The sequence below is a fragment of the Zeugodacus cucurbitae genome, chromosome 3, assembly GCF_028554725.1.
Source record: "Zeugodacus cucurbitae isolate PBARC_wt_2022May chromosome 3, idZeuCucr1.2, whole genome shotgun sequence".
Taxonomy (NCBI): domain Eukaryota; kingdom Metazoa; phylum Arthropoda; class Insecta; order Diptera; family Tephritidae; genus Zeugodacus; species Zeugodacus cucurbitae.
Window position 1 is genome coordinate 47,226,017 of NC_071668.1, and position 15,900 is coordinate 47,241,916.

The following is a 15,900-nucleotide window of genomic DNA, read 5'->3' on the forward strand; positions in this document are numbered from 1 at the left end:
ACAGTGCTCATTCAGTTAAAATCTTTAATCAAGATAATGATTTAACAGCTACAGAATACATACAAACATTTTTAGTGCGTTCTCAAACGCCAACAACAACTCCAACGTAAGATCGATACAAAAATTAATTTAGGAAATACAATAGTGGTAATGTAAATTCAATTAGTTAAATATACATAAATATTTTTATTTTGATGCACTATGAAACGATATAAATACATGTATGTAGTATATATATACTAAGAGTAGGTATATATATTATATTTACTTAATAAATTTTCATATCAAATAGTTTGTGTATGTAAAAATTTGAAGCCACAAGAATATCATATACTCGTTCCATTATCAGAGATATCTCTAACATTAGTATCAGTTTTATATTTTGCACAAGACTGTGCGCCCATAAATTATACCCGTACATAGCTTACATACATACATATATTCTATACAGACACAATCACCTTCATGATTCACGCACACATTACATTAAACTACAGTACAGTTATTCGTCTCGTAAAAATGCCCTACATTAGGAAAATGCAATACGTTTGCTTATCCACATTCGGCGGAGTACCGTTTTAAAGCTTCGACTTAACCTGAGGAATAATAATATCTTTCCACCAAGATGGGCGTTCAAATGCGCCCTTATTGGTCATAAATTCACTTTGTAGATTCTCATACAAAAGCCCATCGGATTTGGCGATGACCGAATTAAGTGCGAAATCGGGTGGCGCCAATGCGTCTGCCACCGATACGGCTGAGTCCTTGAGTTCGCTGCATTTCGCAAGTAGACGTGCTCGTATCGTTTCCGCAAACGAGGCTGACGTCGCAAATCCGCCTACATAGAAGGTGGTCATGTGACGGTCGATGCACCACATTGAATAGATGGCGAAAAGCAGTTCTAATACTTGTGACAAGTCGCTGTTCACAGCCAAACGGCAAAAACGTTCGCGGAAACGACTCAACGCGAAATATTCCGCATAGGCCAATGACAAATCACGCGCACCGTACACCTGGGAGTTGTTGCGTGCATCAAAGCGATGCGCGCCCGCCTTTATGTCTTGAGCCACACGATTCGCTGTCTTATCCAGCAGATAACATAACATCCACTCGTAGCACTGCAGAGCAACTAGAAAATAAAACAATTATGCAATTAAGTATCCGCTCAAATACAACTTATAGCATTTTACTCACAATCCATCGATTCAATTGGTGATTCTCGCACCACCTTTTCGTAGGTATATTGCAGTATGTCACCCCGATTTTTCACGAAATTTGCAGTAGCCACGGGACTTTCTACTGAACCATTCCATTGTCGCAGTAGCCAGTTGGACGCTTGTTGTCCAAGCACATTATTGTCGCCTTCATAGGTGACACTCGGGTCGTGATCGTTGCGAAGATCACCCAATTTGGAAGCTTTTAAATAACCATGACCGCCACAAGCTTCTCTTGCTTCCTGTATAGCATCTCTCGCGGTCCATGTGAGTAGTGGTTTCGATGAAGAGATGACTGCATGAATCTCGGAAACAATTTGGGTCTGTAATTTGAATAAAAATAATAATAAAAAATAAGTGTGTAAAAATCAATTAATCTGTTAAAAAACAGCAACTGTCACGAGACAGCAAACTACTTGACTCGAACGATTTTACGGGGCTATGTTTTCTCAGCTAACATAATTTCTTTCATATGTGAGTGGGCCTTAAGAAAATTTGTAAGTAAATATTTAAGGATCCAACTCACCAATAACTCAAAGCCATTTGAGTCCTTCTGTGATCTTTCAATGATACCAAGGTAAATTTCTGTCAACTCCGCCACAGCAAGTTTTAGTACTCCAGCAGCCGCCAGATATGGGAATATGCGCCATTGCTACAAGTGAAATTTTTATAAAATATTTGTTTAATCTATAAGGATATAATTAACACTCACCTGTAGTTGGTACTCAATTATCGGTACTTCAGGTCCATCTTTCTCGGGACCAAATTGCTTTCGCAGCGCTGCGTAACGCACCGCAATTACAGCCGCGCTGGCCAGAGTATTAGCTGATTCTTGCATGATGCCAATGCGACCCGCCGAAAAGGACTCCAAAGCAGCACCCAACACTTTACCGGGTTCCGAAAATACGCTCTCATACACGCCTTCAGGTGTTACGTCGCCTGTGCGGTTCAGCAGATTTTCACGTGGAATGCGGTAATTCGAAAACAACACAAATCCATTATCGATGCCGTTCAGACCGATCTTTTCGCCAATATCACCAACCAGCACACCTGGATATGCCTGCAGTGTCTTCGGGTCACGTATGGGTATTAGAAAACCGTGTAACCCATGATTTTCACCATCAGCCGTATATAGATTGGCGAATGCCATCGCAATCGTGGCTGTTTTGCCCAAATTGCCAACCCAACATTTCGCCGCCTCAAAATCTGGCGTATTTATAATGAACTCTTGTGTTTTCGGATCGTATGTAGCGGTGGTACGAATGCTCTTTGTGTTGCTACCATGCGCCAGCTCAGTAATGGCCAAACATGTTATCAGCTCACGATTCCACGCAGCATCGTAGTACTTCATGTGTCGCTCAGTGCCCATAGCGCGTATGGCGTTGTTGAAAAGCCCCACACCCAAGGCGATTTTCACCGACAAACTCGGACAGTATGTGTGTAAAGCCTCATTTATGCTCATCAAATATTTGGTCTTTTCGCCGAAACTCTTTTGTTCGATCTCCTTTGGTATGAGATTCAAATGTGGCATGCGGTTAACTTGCATAGCGCAGAGATGCTTCTGTTCGTCGGCAGACAGTGTAGACTGTGGTTTGGAGAATAGCGGATCATTTTCAAGGATTTTCCACACTTTATACTACAAAATAAAAGTTGGTCATTAGAAATGTCTGTTGTTATGAAAACATACTTTAAAACAATCAAACCTTGATGCGCAGATCCTGTTCTCTTTCGAATATTACTTTAAGCTGCTTCCAGTCGAATTTAGCACGACTGCGATATCTACATAAAGGTCCTTTTGGAAGATCCGGTATGAATGTGGTGTCCGGGTTCTGGCTCATATCGCTGGCTTTTGGAGCTACAATGAAAAAGTAAACGCAATGAAAAAGTGAACAACTGTATGACAGTTAAAATACATATTCTTGCCCCAACCATTTGAGGTAAGAGCGAGGGGTGCAAACAGTTAAAAGGTGCTTTATGTATTATATTTATGTGTAATTGTATGTCTATGTTTTTGTAACCTGAAACTATTGGCAGACTTAAAAGTGCTACGCATAGATTGTGAACTCCGCTGAGGTAAACAAACTCTGTTTAGAGACAAACCAAGCTCACTCGTTTACATATGTACAGTCTCGAATGCTCATGAATGAGTCGATTTACAGAGTTTGACGAATTTAAACACATTGTTATTATTATATCATATTGGAGTAATTCTCTAGAAAGCCTATTTAATGGACTTTGCTAGGGTTTATTGCAATTTGATTACCATTAATTGAATTCCATAAACATAGAGGAATAAACTTGTCGGTACATAAATATTAAATAATTATGTTTTTACTGCCTTCTCCATTACTTCTTCGAATAGTTCATTGTCTTGATCTCGTCAATGGTAGGAAGGCTACTAGCGTACACTTTTCAAATAAAGTATTTGAAGTCAATTCTGTCTACTTCTGGGCTCAAAAAGCTTTTGGCAAAGTATTAGTTTTTTCGATTTTTGGTTTTGGTTGAAATTTCCACCAATGACCTCCAAGTGATGTGTGTACATGCATATTCAGATGTAATTTATAGCCGTTCAGAGATTGACACTTGTAGACCCGTTATTTTGTCGGAATAAACGCAATGTAATCTGTATAGTCATTAAGATTACCACTTCAGTGTAATTTCAAATTAAATATTTATGAAAATCCATATATTCGTTAATAAAAGAGTATGGGGAGGGCGCTCGGCAAGCTTACACATGCTAAGAAGTTAGAACGTGTACAAAGAGCGGCTCTCATAAGCATATGCGGGGCACTGAGGACTACACCGACGCTGATACTTAATGACATTCTATAATAAGTATACGTATGTATGTTGATTCAAGGAGTGCTTAGCCTCTCTATCAATAGGTTCTAGCTACTTTAATATAAGACTAGTTAGGGTCCCAGGCTATAGCAGTATCGCTGGGAACTGCAAAGCCAGTGCCATCCTGACTTAAGGTGGATCACAGGAGATCCACTGAGCTAAGTGAGGTTCAGCTCGCCGTAATGGTAGGAGTTCTTACTGAACACTACCCAATGGGGCTACATGGCGTTAGGCCACATATGTAACGGATGTACGGACGGATGTAAATTGTCCAGTTTTCGCTAGACACCGGATGAAACATCTTAGTACGACAAACTTCGGAGAACCGATTGAACTCTCCAGATTACAAATTAGTTGCCAGTACAAATTCGTTTAAGGCTCAAGGGGCTTTGTCGTCACTTAAGTGTTGTTGAGTAACTTGCGGACTGGCTTTAGCTGTCCAAGTGGGATCTCCTGTGGTACAGAGATCCGTTAACCTAATCTAACCTAATTAAAGAGTAAATCTATATACGGAGTTTTAATAGAATATTACAAAATCCTTACGATAACACAGACAACACACATGGACTAATGTAAGCCTAGAGGCAATGCGCTCTATTTACGGATACTCCTTTCCGATGACTTTGCATTTTCTTCTAGTAAACGCTAAACATATCTCCGTGTGGTTCGATCCCCACTATATATGTATATACATACATATACAAGTGTATTCCAGAGAGTATGTGTATCACATTTAATAAAGATATTTCAGTGTTTAATCAAGCCATCGCGTGTACAGATAGACAAACAGATAAGTAAATTTATTCGTCTCGCCATTCTAAATATTTTGATATACACACATATGTATATACATCTTCATATCCATACATACGTACATATTATGTGTAATACCATATTGGCGCATAAACTATAGGAAATTTTCCTGACCTACCAACCTCTATTCATGAAAAATTAATTTTGTTGTTGCCAGTGAATGAAACGCTGCAAATAAAGTGGTTGTTGACTTTTGAATTCAAAAGCCTGCTAATTTTAACAATGGACTACTTTAAGCACTCACACATACGCATGTACTTGTTTAAGTTTTTATGTAAGCTCGAATGTTTTAAAATCAGCATATCTGTTGTCATATATGGCGACTGGATACAACGGTAATTTGAAGTAAACAAATATTTATGGTGGCGCATGGGCATGATTCTTAGAATCCATGTGCAAAAGTGAAAATAGCACGACGTGTGCCTGTTAGATAACATAGTAATAAATCATACATATGTATATTCGAATAACTAAGCTCAACGAGTCCTCAAACTTCTAAAGCGAGGTGTTCCTCGAGCCATGTCTGCTGATTACCGTTCATTTGTGGTACTAACACAAGTGACCTTTGAAATTAATATATCGGAGTGGTTTAATTGGAGTGCCAGACAACCCTTTCAACTGTCTCCTCTAAAGGTTGATTAACGGAATAAAGAAATTTAATTTAATTTAAACTGTATACAATAGAAAATATCGACAGTTTTAGTTTAATGATGTTTTGATTGAATATATACATGTGACCAGAACCATGTCCATATATTCCCTCTTTATCTATGGTGGTACCTAGTCTGGCTAGTTCATTCGCTTCACAGTTTCCTGGAATGTCACTGCGTCCTGGAATCCATGGCAGTTTTATCGTGAAATAGTCAGACAGTCCCATTAATAGCTCAAGCAATTATAGGAAGGGAAAATTCCCTCAGTCTAAGTGCCGCCTTCGCTGGCAGTTAAGAGCTCCACTGATGCATATATTTGCTGCTCTTTGAAAATTTTCAATACATTTTACCGCGTATTTTTTATCAATTATTTGCCACCAGACCAATATTCCATATGTCATAATCGTAAACTGCCGTATAGAGCCAATGGGTTACATGAGGTTTCAGTCCCAGTAAGTTAGTTAGTAAACCATGCTATCAAAGTTTCACAACTGACGATGGTTTCGTGAAGCTTTAACCGAGAAGAACTGGACATGAATATTACCGCAACCCATCTTAGAATTTAGATCCTGGAATGAAATTTGACACATTCAAGGAAACTACGTTAAACGTTTTAGTTAATTATGGATTGATGACGAAACGTTGAAGTATAATCTCGACGTTGAAATATCTACCATGACTGCCAGTGCTCTAATCTAAAACAGACTAAGTGCAAAGAACTTACAATTTTTTTTTAAATCTAGCAAGTCATTGAAATGTACTTATTTAGAAATTAAAACAATAAAACTATTTATGACTTAAGTGTGGTCGGTTGTTATCAGACGTCTTCATGAACTCAATTCTAATAAATCCCCTCAACTGTATGTACATAGTATGTACATATGTTATGCGTATACGTGACTGATTAGGATAAAATCAAGGGGAAATAAATCTATAATTCCCAAAACTCTACTTACGTCAAATTTAGACGTTTACTGATAAACATACATATACTTGTAGATACTTATGTTTAGGGGTATGTGCAATTGTATGAGAACGAATATTTTAAGTAATCACTAACAAGATTTGATTATAATTTTGAAGTGTCACTCAAAATCGGCGCCGTGAGTAATGGATGTACTCGTTTTATTAAATTCTAGAGAAGTTTGTAAACTAATAAAAAGACTATTTTAATTCGTTCGTTTCAAGTCCATTCATTTTCATGGAAATGTTTCTAATTTTATCTGGCCAAGGACAGTTTTTCAAGTTTTGGACCGATAAGTCGTAGTACGTACTAGCTGTGGGAATACGCTACCTTCAGCTGATTGAGATGGGATATCTTTCATGGGTCCGAATGCGATAAAACTACAAAAGGTATTATATTTTGACCTCGAATACTATAATAATTTGTGTATACATTTGCGTGGCTATTTAAGAAGTTCATTAAGGAGTTTGAGTGTTTATCTTTATGAAACCTCGTTTAGCGTCAAATGGCTAGATGAAGTACTTGTCAATTTAGAAGGGCTCTAAAGCAAAGAGGGAAGGCAAATTAGGGATATACAGTAACTCACGAAATTTATCACTGTATCAATAGGTACCCAATCGATGAGAAAAAGCTAATAAATGGTCTGATGTTTTTGAATTCTTTCTTTCATTAATTAATATTTCATCAAACAACAATAAATAAAAGCAATAACGAAACTAAATGTAAAATAAGTCTATAACGGCTTTGAGTGTTCTTGGCATACTTAGGTCGTAATTTGCTCAATGGGTCTATGTTGCCTACGACCGATTTTTTAATATACCCCATGTGCACGATAGAGTTTAGGTACGGAGTAGAGCTCTTGGTATTCGACTAATCGACTAACCGAATTAATCGAATAGGGCATTATTCGAATAATAATATTCAGTTTGCACTATTCGGATAATCGTCAGTCATCGACTATTCGATTAACCGCTCATTTTCGACTATTCGGTTTACCGTTCGTTGTCGACTATTCGAATAGTGAAAGTTCATTAAAAGTGATCAATTTCGTGAGTCACTGTATGTAGAAAGTTCAAATTATAGCAGAGTTTATGTAAGATCAATTATTTTTTAGTATTTTCAGAAGGTTTGATGGGTGCAAAGCCATGATTGGTTTTAGCTGCAATTTTTGAAGAAATATCAATTAATTTTCTTCCTGAAATGGTGGATTGCCGACAGACATTGACTACACTTCAGCATGAAAGATCCCTATAGAGTTCAACAGCATTTCGAATGTGGCTTCAAACTTGTAATATAATGTTCATATATAATCCTTTATTGCAAACAAATTAAACAACTTAGCTATTTATCATAAGAATTCTACGTTATTCAAAGCTAGTCACATGTGCGTCATAATAGTAAAAATATGTGTGAGAAATACTCATACTTTCTGTCTGCTTTACTTAGAATTTTATTGTAGCATTTCTTATCAGTAAACCCCCTTCAATATCTCAACAACAATATCAGGCTAATGTGATTTTTTCAATTTGTTTGTTACTAATTTCCTTTAATACTACGAAAGCCATTTTTGGCCAAAAGGTGGACACCTGCGCCCAGACATAATCTCTGTAAATACATATATGTGCACATATGTATGCGATTAAATGTGTTGGGATAGGTCGCGTGGATTATAAATGTCCACAGGCGTTATAGCTAAAGTCACCTGTTGTCGCTATTATTGCTCTTTTATATAGACATACATAAATACAATACATATCGACAGTAGTCACTTTTAAACGAAAGTAAACTTTTAGACTCGCATTGCGTTATCAGCAGCGCTAGTGAAATTGTTGCATGCTTATATGTTAACTTAAATATATGTATGTTTACATATGTACATACTATATATATTTGTATGTAAAAAAAAATCGAGCGTGTAGTTATACATACTTAATATCAATAAATATTTGATTGTCAATAGACGATAAACCATGTCAGGTACACTCATTTGCACTTATGCGGGTAGTGACAAATAGCCCACAAAAAAAAAAATAAAATAAATAAATAGAATATGCGTCATAGATAACGACCAGACAAACTAATTACAACACCTATTTACACACGCGCTGACGTAGAAAGTAAATAAAAACAAATCAATGTTGGCTCTAGGATAAAGTCAACTTGATTTGTCACGGCACAAGTCAATTAATTATCCTCAATGTGCATTCATTAATTTCTTGAAAACCACACTTAGTAGCCTTGAAGGAAGAGTTCCACTTTTACTCTTGCATCGACTTTTATGTTGTTTTTACAGGTACATTATTTAAAAGAGAAATCTATTTGCGTGAAAAATGGAATTAAGTACTCAAAAACACTTGAAATGTTGGCATACGGTGAGAATATGCTGAGTCAAAAAAATTTTTACAAGTGGTACAAGCAAGAAAAAGTAAACCAAACCATTAGTCTTTAAATTTAAATAAGAAATTAAAATAGACCTTTTTTTAACCGGAGACTGAAATTCGACCGATATCATTGCCAACCTAAACGCTTTCTTGCAATGTCATCTCTTTATCCGTGGCATTCAATCAAACTTTCGACTTTTATGACGAATTATTTCAATTCAAAATTTGAAACCGACTAACTTACTAATTGGTAATAGTGATTACTCTTTTATAACCTCACTGTTACGTCATTATCGATGTTTATGGAGTTTTCAAGTGGGAAAATTTCTATAACACTTCGAAACGTGGCGCTCGCCAGATAGTTGTGCTTATCAATCCAATAAAAATTAATTAGAAGAACATAGCCGGCCTTTGAACTTCTTTGCTTTTGAAAGAATCAGTATACAGGGTGGCTGATGAAAGCCGCTACCAAAAAAAAATTAAATAACTTTTTTCTATTTAATGAATCTGGTTAATTTTTTTTTTTTAATTTGGAGATTGACTTTTACATTTAACAAAAATGGATAACTGGGACAATGAAACAAGAATTTGGATTGTCCGCCGCTATCACGCACTGGAGTCCGTAGTTTCGGTTCAAAGAGAGTATAGGCAATCCTCCGAGCAGATGGACCATAATGAGGCTTGTAAACAATTAAACAATTTTGCCGAGCATGGGACAGTCAACAGAAGACCTTACCATCGAAACCCTTCAGTTCGAACGGAGGAAAAAATCGCTGCTGTAGCTGCTGCCATACAAAAGAAAAAAAGGTAAGATGCCGCCCATGCATCAACGGGGCATTTAAATGCCATTATTTTTAAAACTAATTAAGCTATATTTAATAAAATTGAATGAGCTTTAACATGAATAAAAGAAAAATGAATTCCATACACTGAAAAAAAAATTATTTGAGTTTATTAATGTAGCGTAGCAAAATTCATCAGCCACCCAGTATGAGAAACCTTCGGCGTCCTGGCTCAATAGCCACTGAGCTGGTTTATTCTTCAAAGTTTTTATCACAACACAGAGCTACTGATATACTGGCGTTACGTAGGTGATACATATTTTACAAAACACTAAGAGAATATTACGTGGATGGGACATAGAGACACTTTATAAGAATTGATGTTTTATTTTAATTTTTTTATGAAGTTCAGCCCCTTAGAGTGCAATAAAATACATAAATATTTCTGCAATTTCTTGTTGCCAAGAGGTTAAATTAATGTCGGTAAAAGTTTTCCTTTGGCCAGTTACGTAAATACATATGTAAGTACATATACTTCTTTCGAGTTATAAATAAAACTACTCAGCTAAGTGTATATAATGTACAATCGCATGTTTATTTGTTCTTCTATATTGAGACTGTTAATTAGACGAAATTCCACTTAAATTTTACTATTCAAATCATGTGGTTTCGAGAGCCACTCGCCTGTATATGTCTGTGTATATTTCTATGTATTTATGAAAGTATTAATGCGCCCATTCACGCAAGTATAGTTATTTGATTAGTCGCACTTGATTTTATCTGAAGAAATTGTGTTGAAAAAAACACTTTAGCCCCACATCACATATCTGGCAATAGTTTGTGTATATTTACAAACATTAGGGCGCTCCACATTTTGTCTGTTAAAACTTTTCGCTGTTAGAATTTCAAAAAAAATGATGAAAAAAATTAAAAATTTTATATTTAAAACAATATTTGCACAATTTTTGAAAATGTAATTATTTTTATGGTGATTACATATATTTTAATAAAGGATTGTTCTGTTACGGTTACTAAATAAAATAGTAATAGACATGTTTTAATTTAAAATAATTTTCGTACAACCACACAAGTACCAAAAGGCCATAGCATGTGGCTTGTGCTGGCACTAATTGTTCGTCTTTTATTTATGTTATTTTCATGTACCGGCAATAGTAAACTGGAAGCAAGAGAAACTCAAAAAATTCTTGGCTGCTTTGAATATTTTATTAAATTTTGTCAAGTAATAATTTTTACATATGTATGTACAAACTACCGCGATATGTCTCCATATAAGTGCATGCATACATACATATGTATATGCAAATTTTCGTATGTACATATACTAGAGTGGTTTATACGGTTTAGATATCAAAAATCTGGCTATGCTTAATTATCGAGTAAGAGTATGTATAAATTTGGACTGGGCATTTGTGGTTATGAAGTATATGCACTGGGTTTTAGTAAGCATATAAAAGCTATATACTAGGTACATATATACAAAAGTATATTTATTACTCGTTGATATAGTGATTGTCTACAGTTCTGAATTAAAATTTCATTTTCTCTACTAATTAAATATATTTTTATGTATTAACCAAACTAGTGTTTGTTATGTGTCTTCAAAAGTCTCTCCCAAAAGGTTCAACAAGAGTAATCAGGCCATGACTACTAATAAATATAATCTTAAAAAGGTACCGCGAATTTTATAATGGAGTATTTTTAAAGTTCTATCGCGTTCTGTAACTGAAAATAATGAATTCCTCCAAAACATTTTTTATAGTTCTACTCCAAAAGCTCAAAATGTAAAAATCATAGCCCACCCTAATATCCATTACACTTACATTTTATATTTATATATGTATTTCTAAATGCATATATGTACATATGTATGTATGTAGTGTTTGTAGTGTCTGTTGATGTGGAGAGCTCATTTTAATTAAATTTCGTTACTTCCTAAGTAGAACAAATAACTTACATACTTTATTTGCGCTCCATATCAGTGAAAAGTTACACACAAACACACTGAGTGTATATTGATTTTGGGGGCGTAAGCATTTCAGACTGAGCATAGAATTAATTCTACAATAGCTACAAAACGTTGAATGAATGAAGTGTAGTATTTCAAATTTAAATCGAAAGTAATTAAGGATAAATTCATATAATTTTCTTAATTTCTCATATACATACGTATGTATATGTACGTCATATGTATGTAGTTACTACGATTTCAAATATAAATTTGATAATTACTAACAACTTGTTGTGTACTCCGTTTTCTTTGAGTCAACTTTTTTGAATGGCCTACAGATTGTTCGGTCTAATTTAAATGATTTTATACATCCCTGGCCGACTCGACATACGTTGTCCTGCATTGTATTTCAAGCTATTTGTACATATATACACATATTAAACAAAGTTTGAAATGAAACACACATAATAAAACAATTGGAATAAATATATGTATAATGGGATTGAAGATTTGGTACACCGACATTTCCTAAAATATATGTACATCTACAGAAATAATGCCGCCATCTATTTTTGCCAAATATAAAATATAAAAAAATGAAGTTAGAATTATTTAAATTCATTATTTAAATTGGACCGAATGGTGAGTGCAAACCATTCTCGAATCAAGCTGGAGCCATATACCGAGCCTTGGAGATACACAATATACATGGGTATAAAAGACGAACTGTAGTTAGCTTCAAGTTGGAAATCCAGATGAATTTTGGCAATTTTGCTATCATTTATATTGTTTATAGGAACTGATTTAAAACAATCTCGCAAACACCAAACTTAAAGAGTATGTCACATAGACGTTAGTCCAGGCACTCCGAGCATTGATATACATTTCTTAAGGCGAAAACCCGCCTCTCTCACTCACATACGTACATATTAGTGCTAACTTAAAATTTCTTTAATTAGCGGGAGTTATTTATGGCGCACGAAGTTCATAAAATCTGAATTATATGTGCCACTACAATCGCATCAAACTCACAGCATATAAACCGATGGCATTCACGGTTCGCTGAGCACCTACAACCACCTTCTATACACATACATAGATACATATACATACATACATATGTATATGTATGTACGTTGTATTGTCATTCAAATTCGTTGACCACATGCAAAGCTATTACCCGCTATCGTGCCACATTTGCCTTGCAATGATGTAATGCACACTCACGCTGCTGCTACTGATTAGAGACGATGACTATGACGACTGCGACGTCGGCAGTCAAGTATGCGTCTAGTAGTCTCCCCCCGCAATAAAGCGTTGCCGGCTTTTCGCATACATTGATATTTTCTCATGAAATTGTTGCACAAATACAGACGTTCATATATTTATGTATGTATATATACATATATGTATTTAGATATGTATGCATATATGGAATAGGAAGCATGGCATCATGTGCCTTTGCGATTTTTACTTGTTGGAGCAGTAATTCGTCTAATGAGTTACTGATATTTGTTGTTTTTCGTAAAGTACACAGTGATATATGTACTATTTGTGTGCATTTTGGTATAGAAGTACTCATACTTAGTAATTTCTTATGTGACTTAGATATTTTGATAAATTACTTCAAACATAGTTGAGTGACTGCCACAAGTACCTACTTAGAGTTTAACAAATATTGCTTGTGTATGTATTTATATGTACAAATAAATGTATATTTTTGTATATATGTACATAAATATATAAAAGTATATTAAGCCCTCGAAAGTTAATATCCACAACAGTTTAGACTAACTATTATCATCTTACGTACATTGTATATATAATAATGTCAGCCAATATTTGCTTATACTCAGGTATGAATTACTATATATCGATGCGCATGTACTCATATTTGGGCACTCACAGACAACATTAAAACGCTCAACAGATGCGTCACGTATACACGTAGACCGACTGACATAAATTCTTGCGAATATGTATGTACAACGTATGTATATTCGCAGGTAGGAAGATTAAAAATCAAGAATATCGCACAAGCACACAGTTTATATAAGTATACATACATATATATCAACATATTTGACACAAAAACAAGATACTAACCAGTCTTCGGAGGAAAGGAAGAATTATGCACGTATTCTTTTTGTTGTTCTAATGCACACAGCCAAGTCGCAATCCAGCTGCCACGCCGGATGTGTTACTTCAAACAAAAACCAAAATAAATAATACTGTCCGGTGCTCGGTTGTTTCGTGGAAGTTTTCGCTGAGATATTTCGAATGTTTCGTACGCGTTATTCACTTACACTTCTGTATATTAATTTCTGTATTTATATAAATATTTGGAGAATAACGGTATGCCTTTTGGGATTTGCAATTAATTTCACTTGGCCTCGTTTCTGCACGTACACTCACACACAAATTAAATGAACTTGAAATTCACAACACTTGAATCAAAAAATCACACTTTATGTTTGTTCTGGATACTGAGATGCCGTGCGCGTACACTACTCGAATAGTACTGCGGAAGGTAGAAAGAAAACCGAAGTGTTTTTGGGTGGGTGGTCACTGTACGCCGTTGGGGTGGTTAATGTGGGGTTTGTAACAGTTATATATACAGGAATGGATATTTTGTTGGTAAATGTTGCGCGACTCTCTAACTCTCACTATCGTCCACGTCCGGCTGTTTGTTGTTAAGTATCTCACTCGTGTTTGTTTAAGCCACCGTACTTGCGTTCATTTAGATACCACTGAAGGCGACGATGTATCTGCAACTACTGAACTCTTTAGATACTAATGTGCGGGCACAAACGAGCCCGCTGCCATTAAGTTGAAAACCATCGTCGCTTTCAATTTAAATTTCAATGGCAATGCCGGCGTCGACGTTGGCGCAGCAGCAGCAGCCGCCACAACTGCTGGCAGTTGTAGTGCGTTGGCGATGGAAATCGTGCAGGTAGGTGTATGTGTGTGTGTGTAGTCAGCAAGCCGGCTGGCAGTCAAGTAGTTAATCAACAAGATAATATAGCTACATACTTCCATATGTGCGCGACATAAGAAACGTTTGTACTCGGCATATTCATAACTGTGACAACATCAGCGCCCGTTTTCTTAGAAGTTATCACATAAAAATGCCGAAAATAAACAGCACAAATGTTACAAATCATATTTATTTGAGTGTATCTGTCGACGGCATGGAATTGTATCTATTGTGAAAATGTGGCCGGCACGAAATGGTAATGGAACGGTGTGCAAACTCATTTCTGCTCATTTTGTGGCAGAAGAGAGCGACATGTGTTATTTTAAGAGTATATTCGAGCAAAGGGTTACCGCCCTTCTTGGAAGTTATTATTAAAATAAAAAAAATAAGGAAGGCTAAGTTCGGCTGTAATATTCGAATATTTTATATTCATTAAATAGGCATGGCTTAAATATGTAAAATTACTCTCAGGTACCGATACAAATTTATATAAAAATGTTGCAACGAAATCCATTGTATACTATATTGGGCTGGCTTAGTTGCTGGACCGATTTCATTAATTTTCGCCGCCAAGCTTCACTTTATCCAGGATTACTCGTTTACTCTGCAACGACTAGAGTGACCAATATATCCGGTATAAAGCCCATAAGAAGCTCTATATTACGTATATAATGGTGTGCTAATTTTAGGCACAGAAACACGTTATTCTAGCAAAGTATTTACTCTCTCCGTTACCCATGTTTAAAGAATAATTATCCACAGGCACTGTGTTCCTCATGTTCCGTATCTGGGCCTTGAAAAGTAGTCAAATTTCGATGCCACACATGCAATTCAAGATTTTTGTACAAAGCTGATTTCCGATGTCTGCACTGGAGCATGACTTCATATCTTGACTTGTGAATCTGGGGTCGTACTCTGTATTAGGGAGGCGTCTTACATACTGATGGTGCCCTTTATCGCCGTATAGAACCACTTCCGACTAGTCGGTCCTCAAGAAGTAGCGTAATTTCTCAATGGACCAAGTTAGACGTTCTTGGGTACTAACGGCACAGTTCGTTATAAATAGTTGCATTGCGAATCATTGCAGCTGAACAGCTAACTAGTCTTTTAACTTTATTGTAGGTTTTACCGGTTTTTATGAGAAATTGAATCCATTCTCGTTTTTATTCACTACAGTGTTTCCCGCGTTTTTTGCTTTCTTCATTCAAAACTCTCTTTGCCAATAGGCACTTTTTCTATGCTAGTAACTGTATATATTGTAAAATGAACCAAGCAGACTAATTTTAAAAACGAATTATACAGGAAGTGG

At 35.8% G+C, this 15,900-nt stretch overlaps 1 protein-coding gene across 1 annotated transcript; it reads right to left on the reverse strand.

Annotated features, from left to right (window-relative positions):
* Positions 1–137: 137 nt before the first annotated feature.
* On the reverse strand, positions 138–14,740 carry LOC105218761 (peroxisomal acyl-coenzyme A oxidase 3). Its single transcript, XM_011194544.3, has 6 exons — positions 13,721–14,740; positions 2,918–3,069; positions 1,927–2,850; positions 1,741–1,866; positions 1,195–1,537; positions 138–1,129 (listed from the first exon to the last, which is right to left on the reverse strand). The coding sequence occupies exons 2-6, from the start codon at positions 3,050–3,052 to the stop codon at positions 579–581; spliced, it is 2,079 nt and encodes a 692-aa protein (XP_011192846.1). The 5' UTR covers positions 3,053–3,069; positions 13,721–14,740; the 3' UTR covers positions 138–578.
* Between the last annotated feature and the right edge of the window lie 1,160 nt (positions 14,741–15,900).

Bases quoted from the DNA above. Each gene is read 5' to 3' on its own strand.
- LOC105218761 (XM_011194544.3), bottom strand. From the start codon at position 3,052: ATGAGCCAGAACCCGGACACCACATTCATACCGGATCTTCCAAAAGGA. The intron at 2,851-2,917 runs GTTTGATTGTTT...TTTATTTTGTAG, and splicing joins AACAGGATCTGCGCATCAAG to TATAAAGTGTGGAAAATCCT. The intron at 1,130-1,194 runs GTGAGTAAAATG...TTTATTTTCTAG, and splicing joins ACCAATTGAATCGATGGATT to TTGCTCTGCAGTGCTACGAG.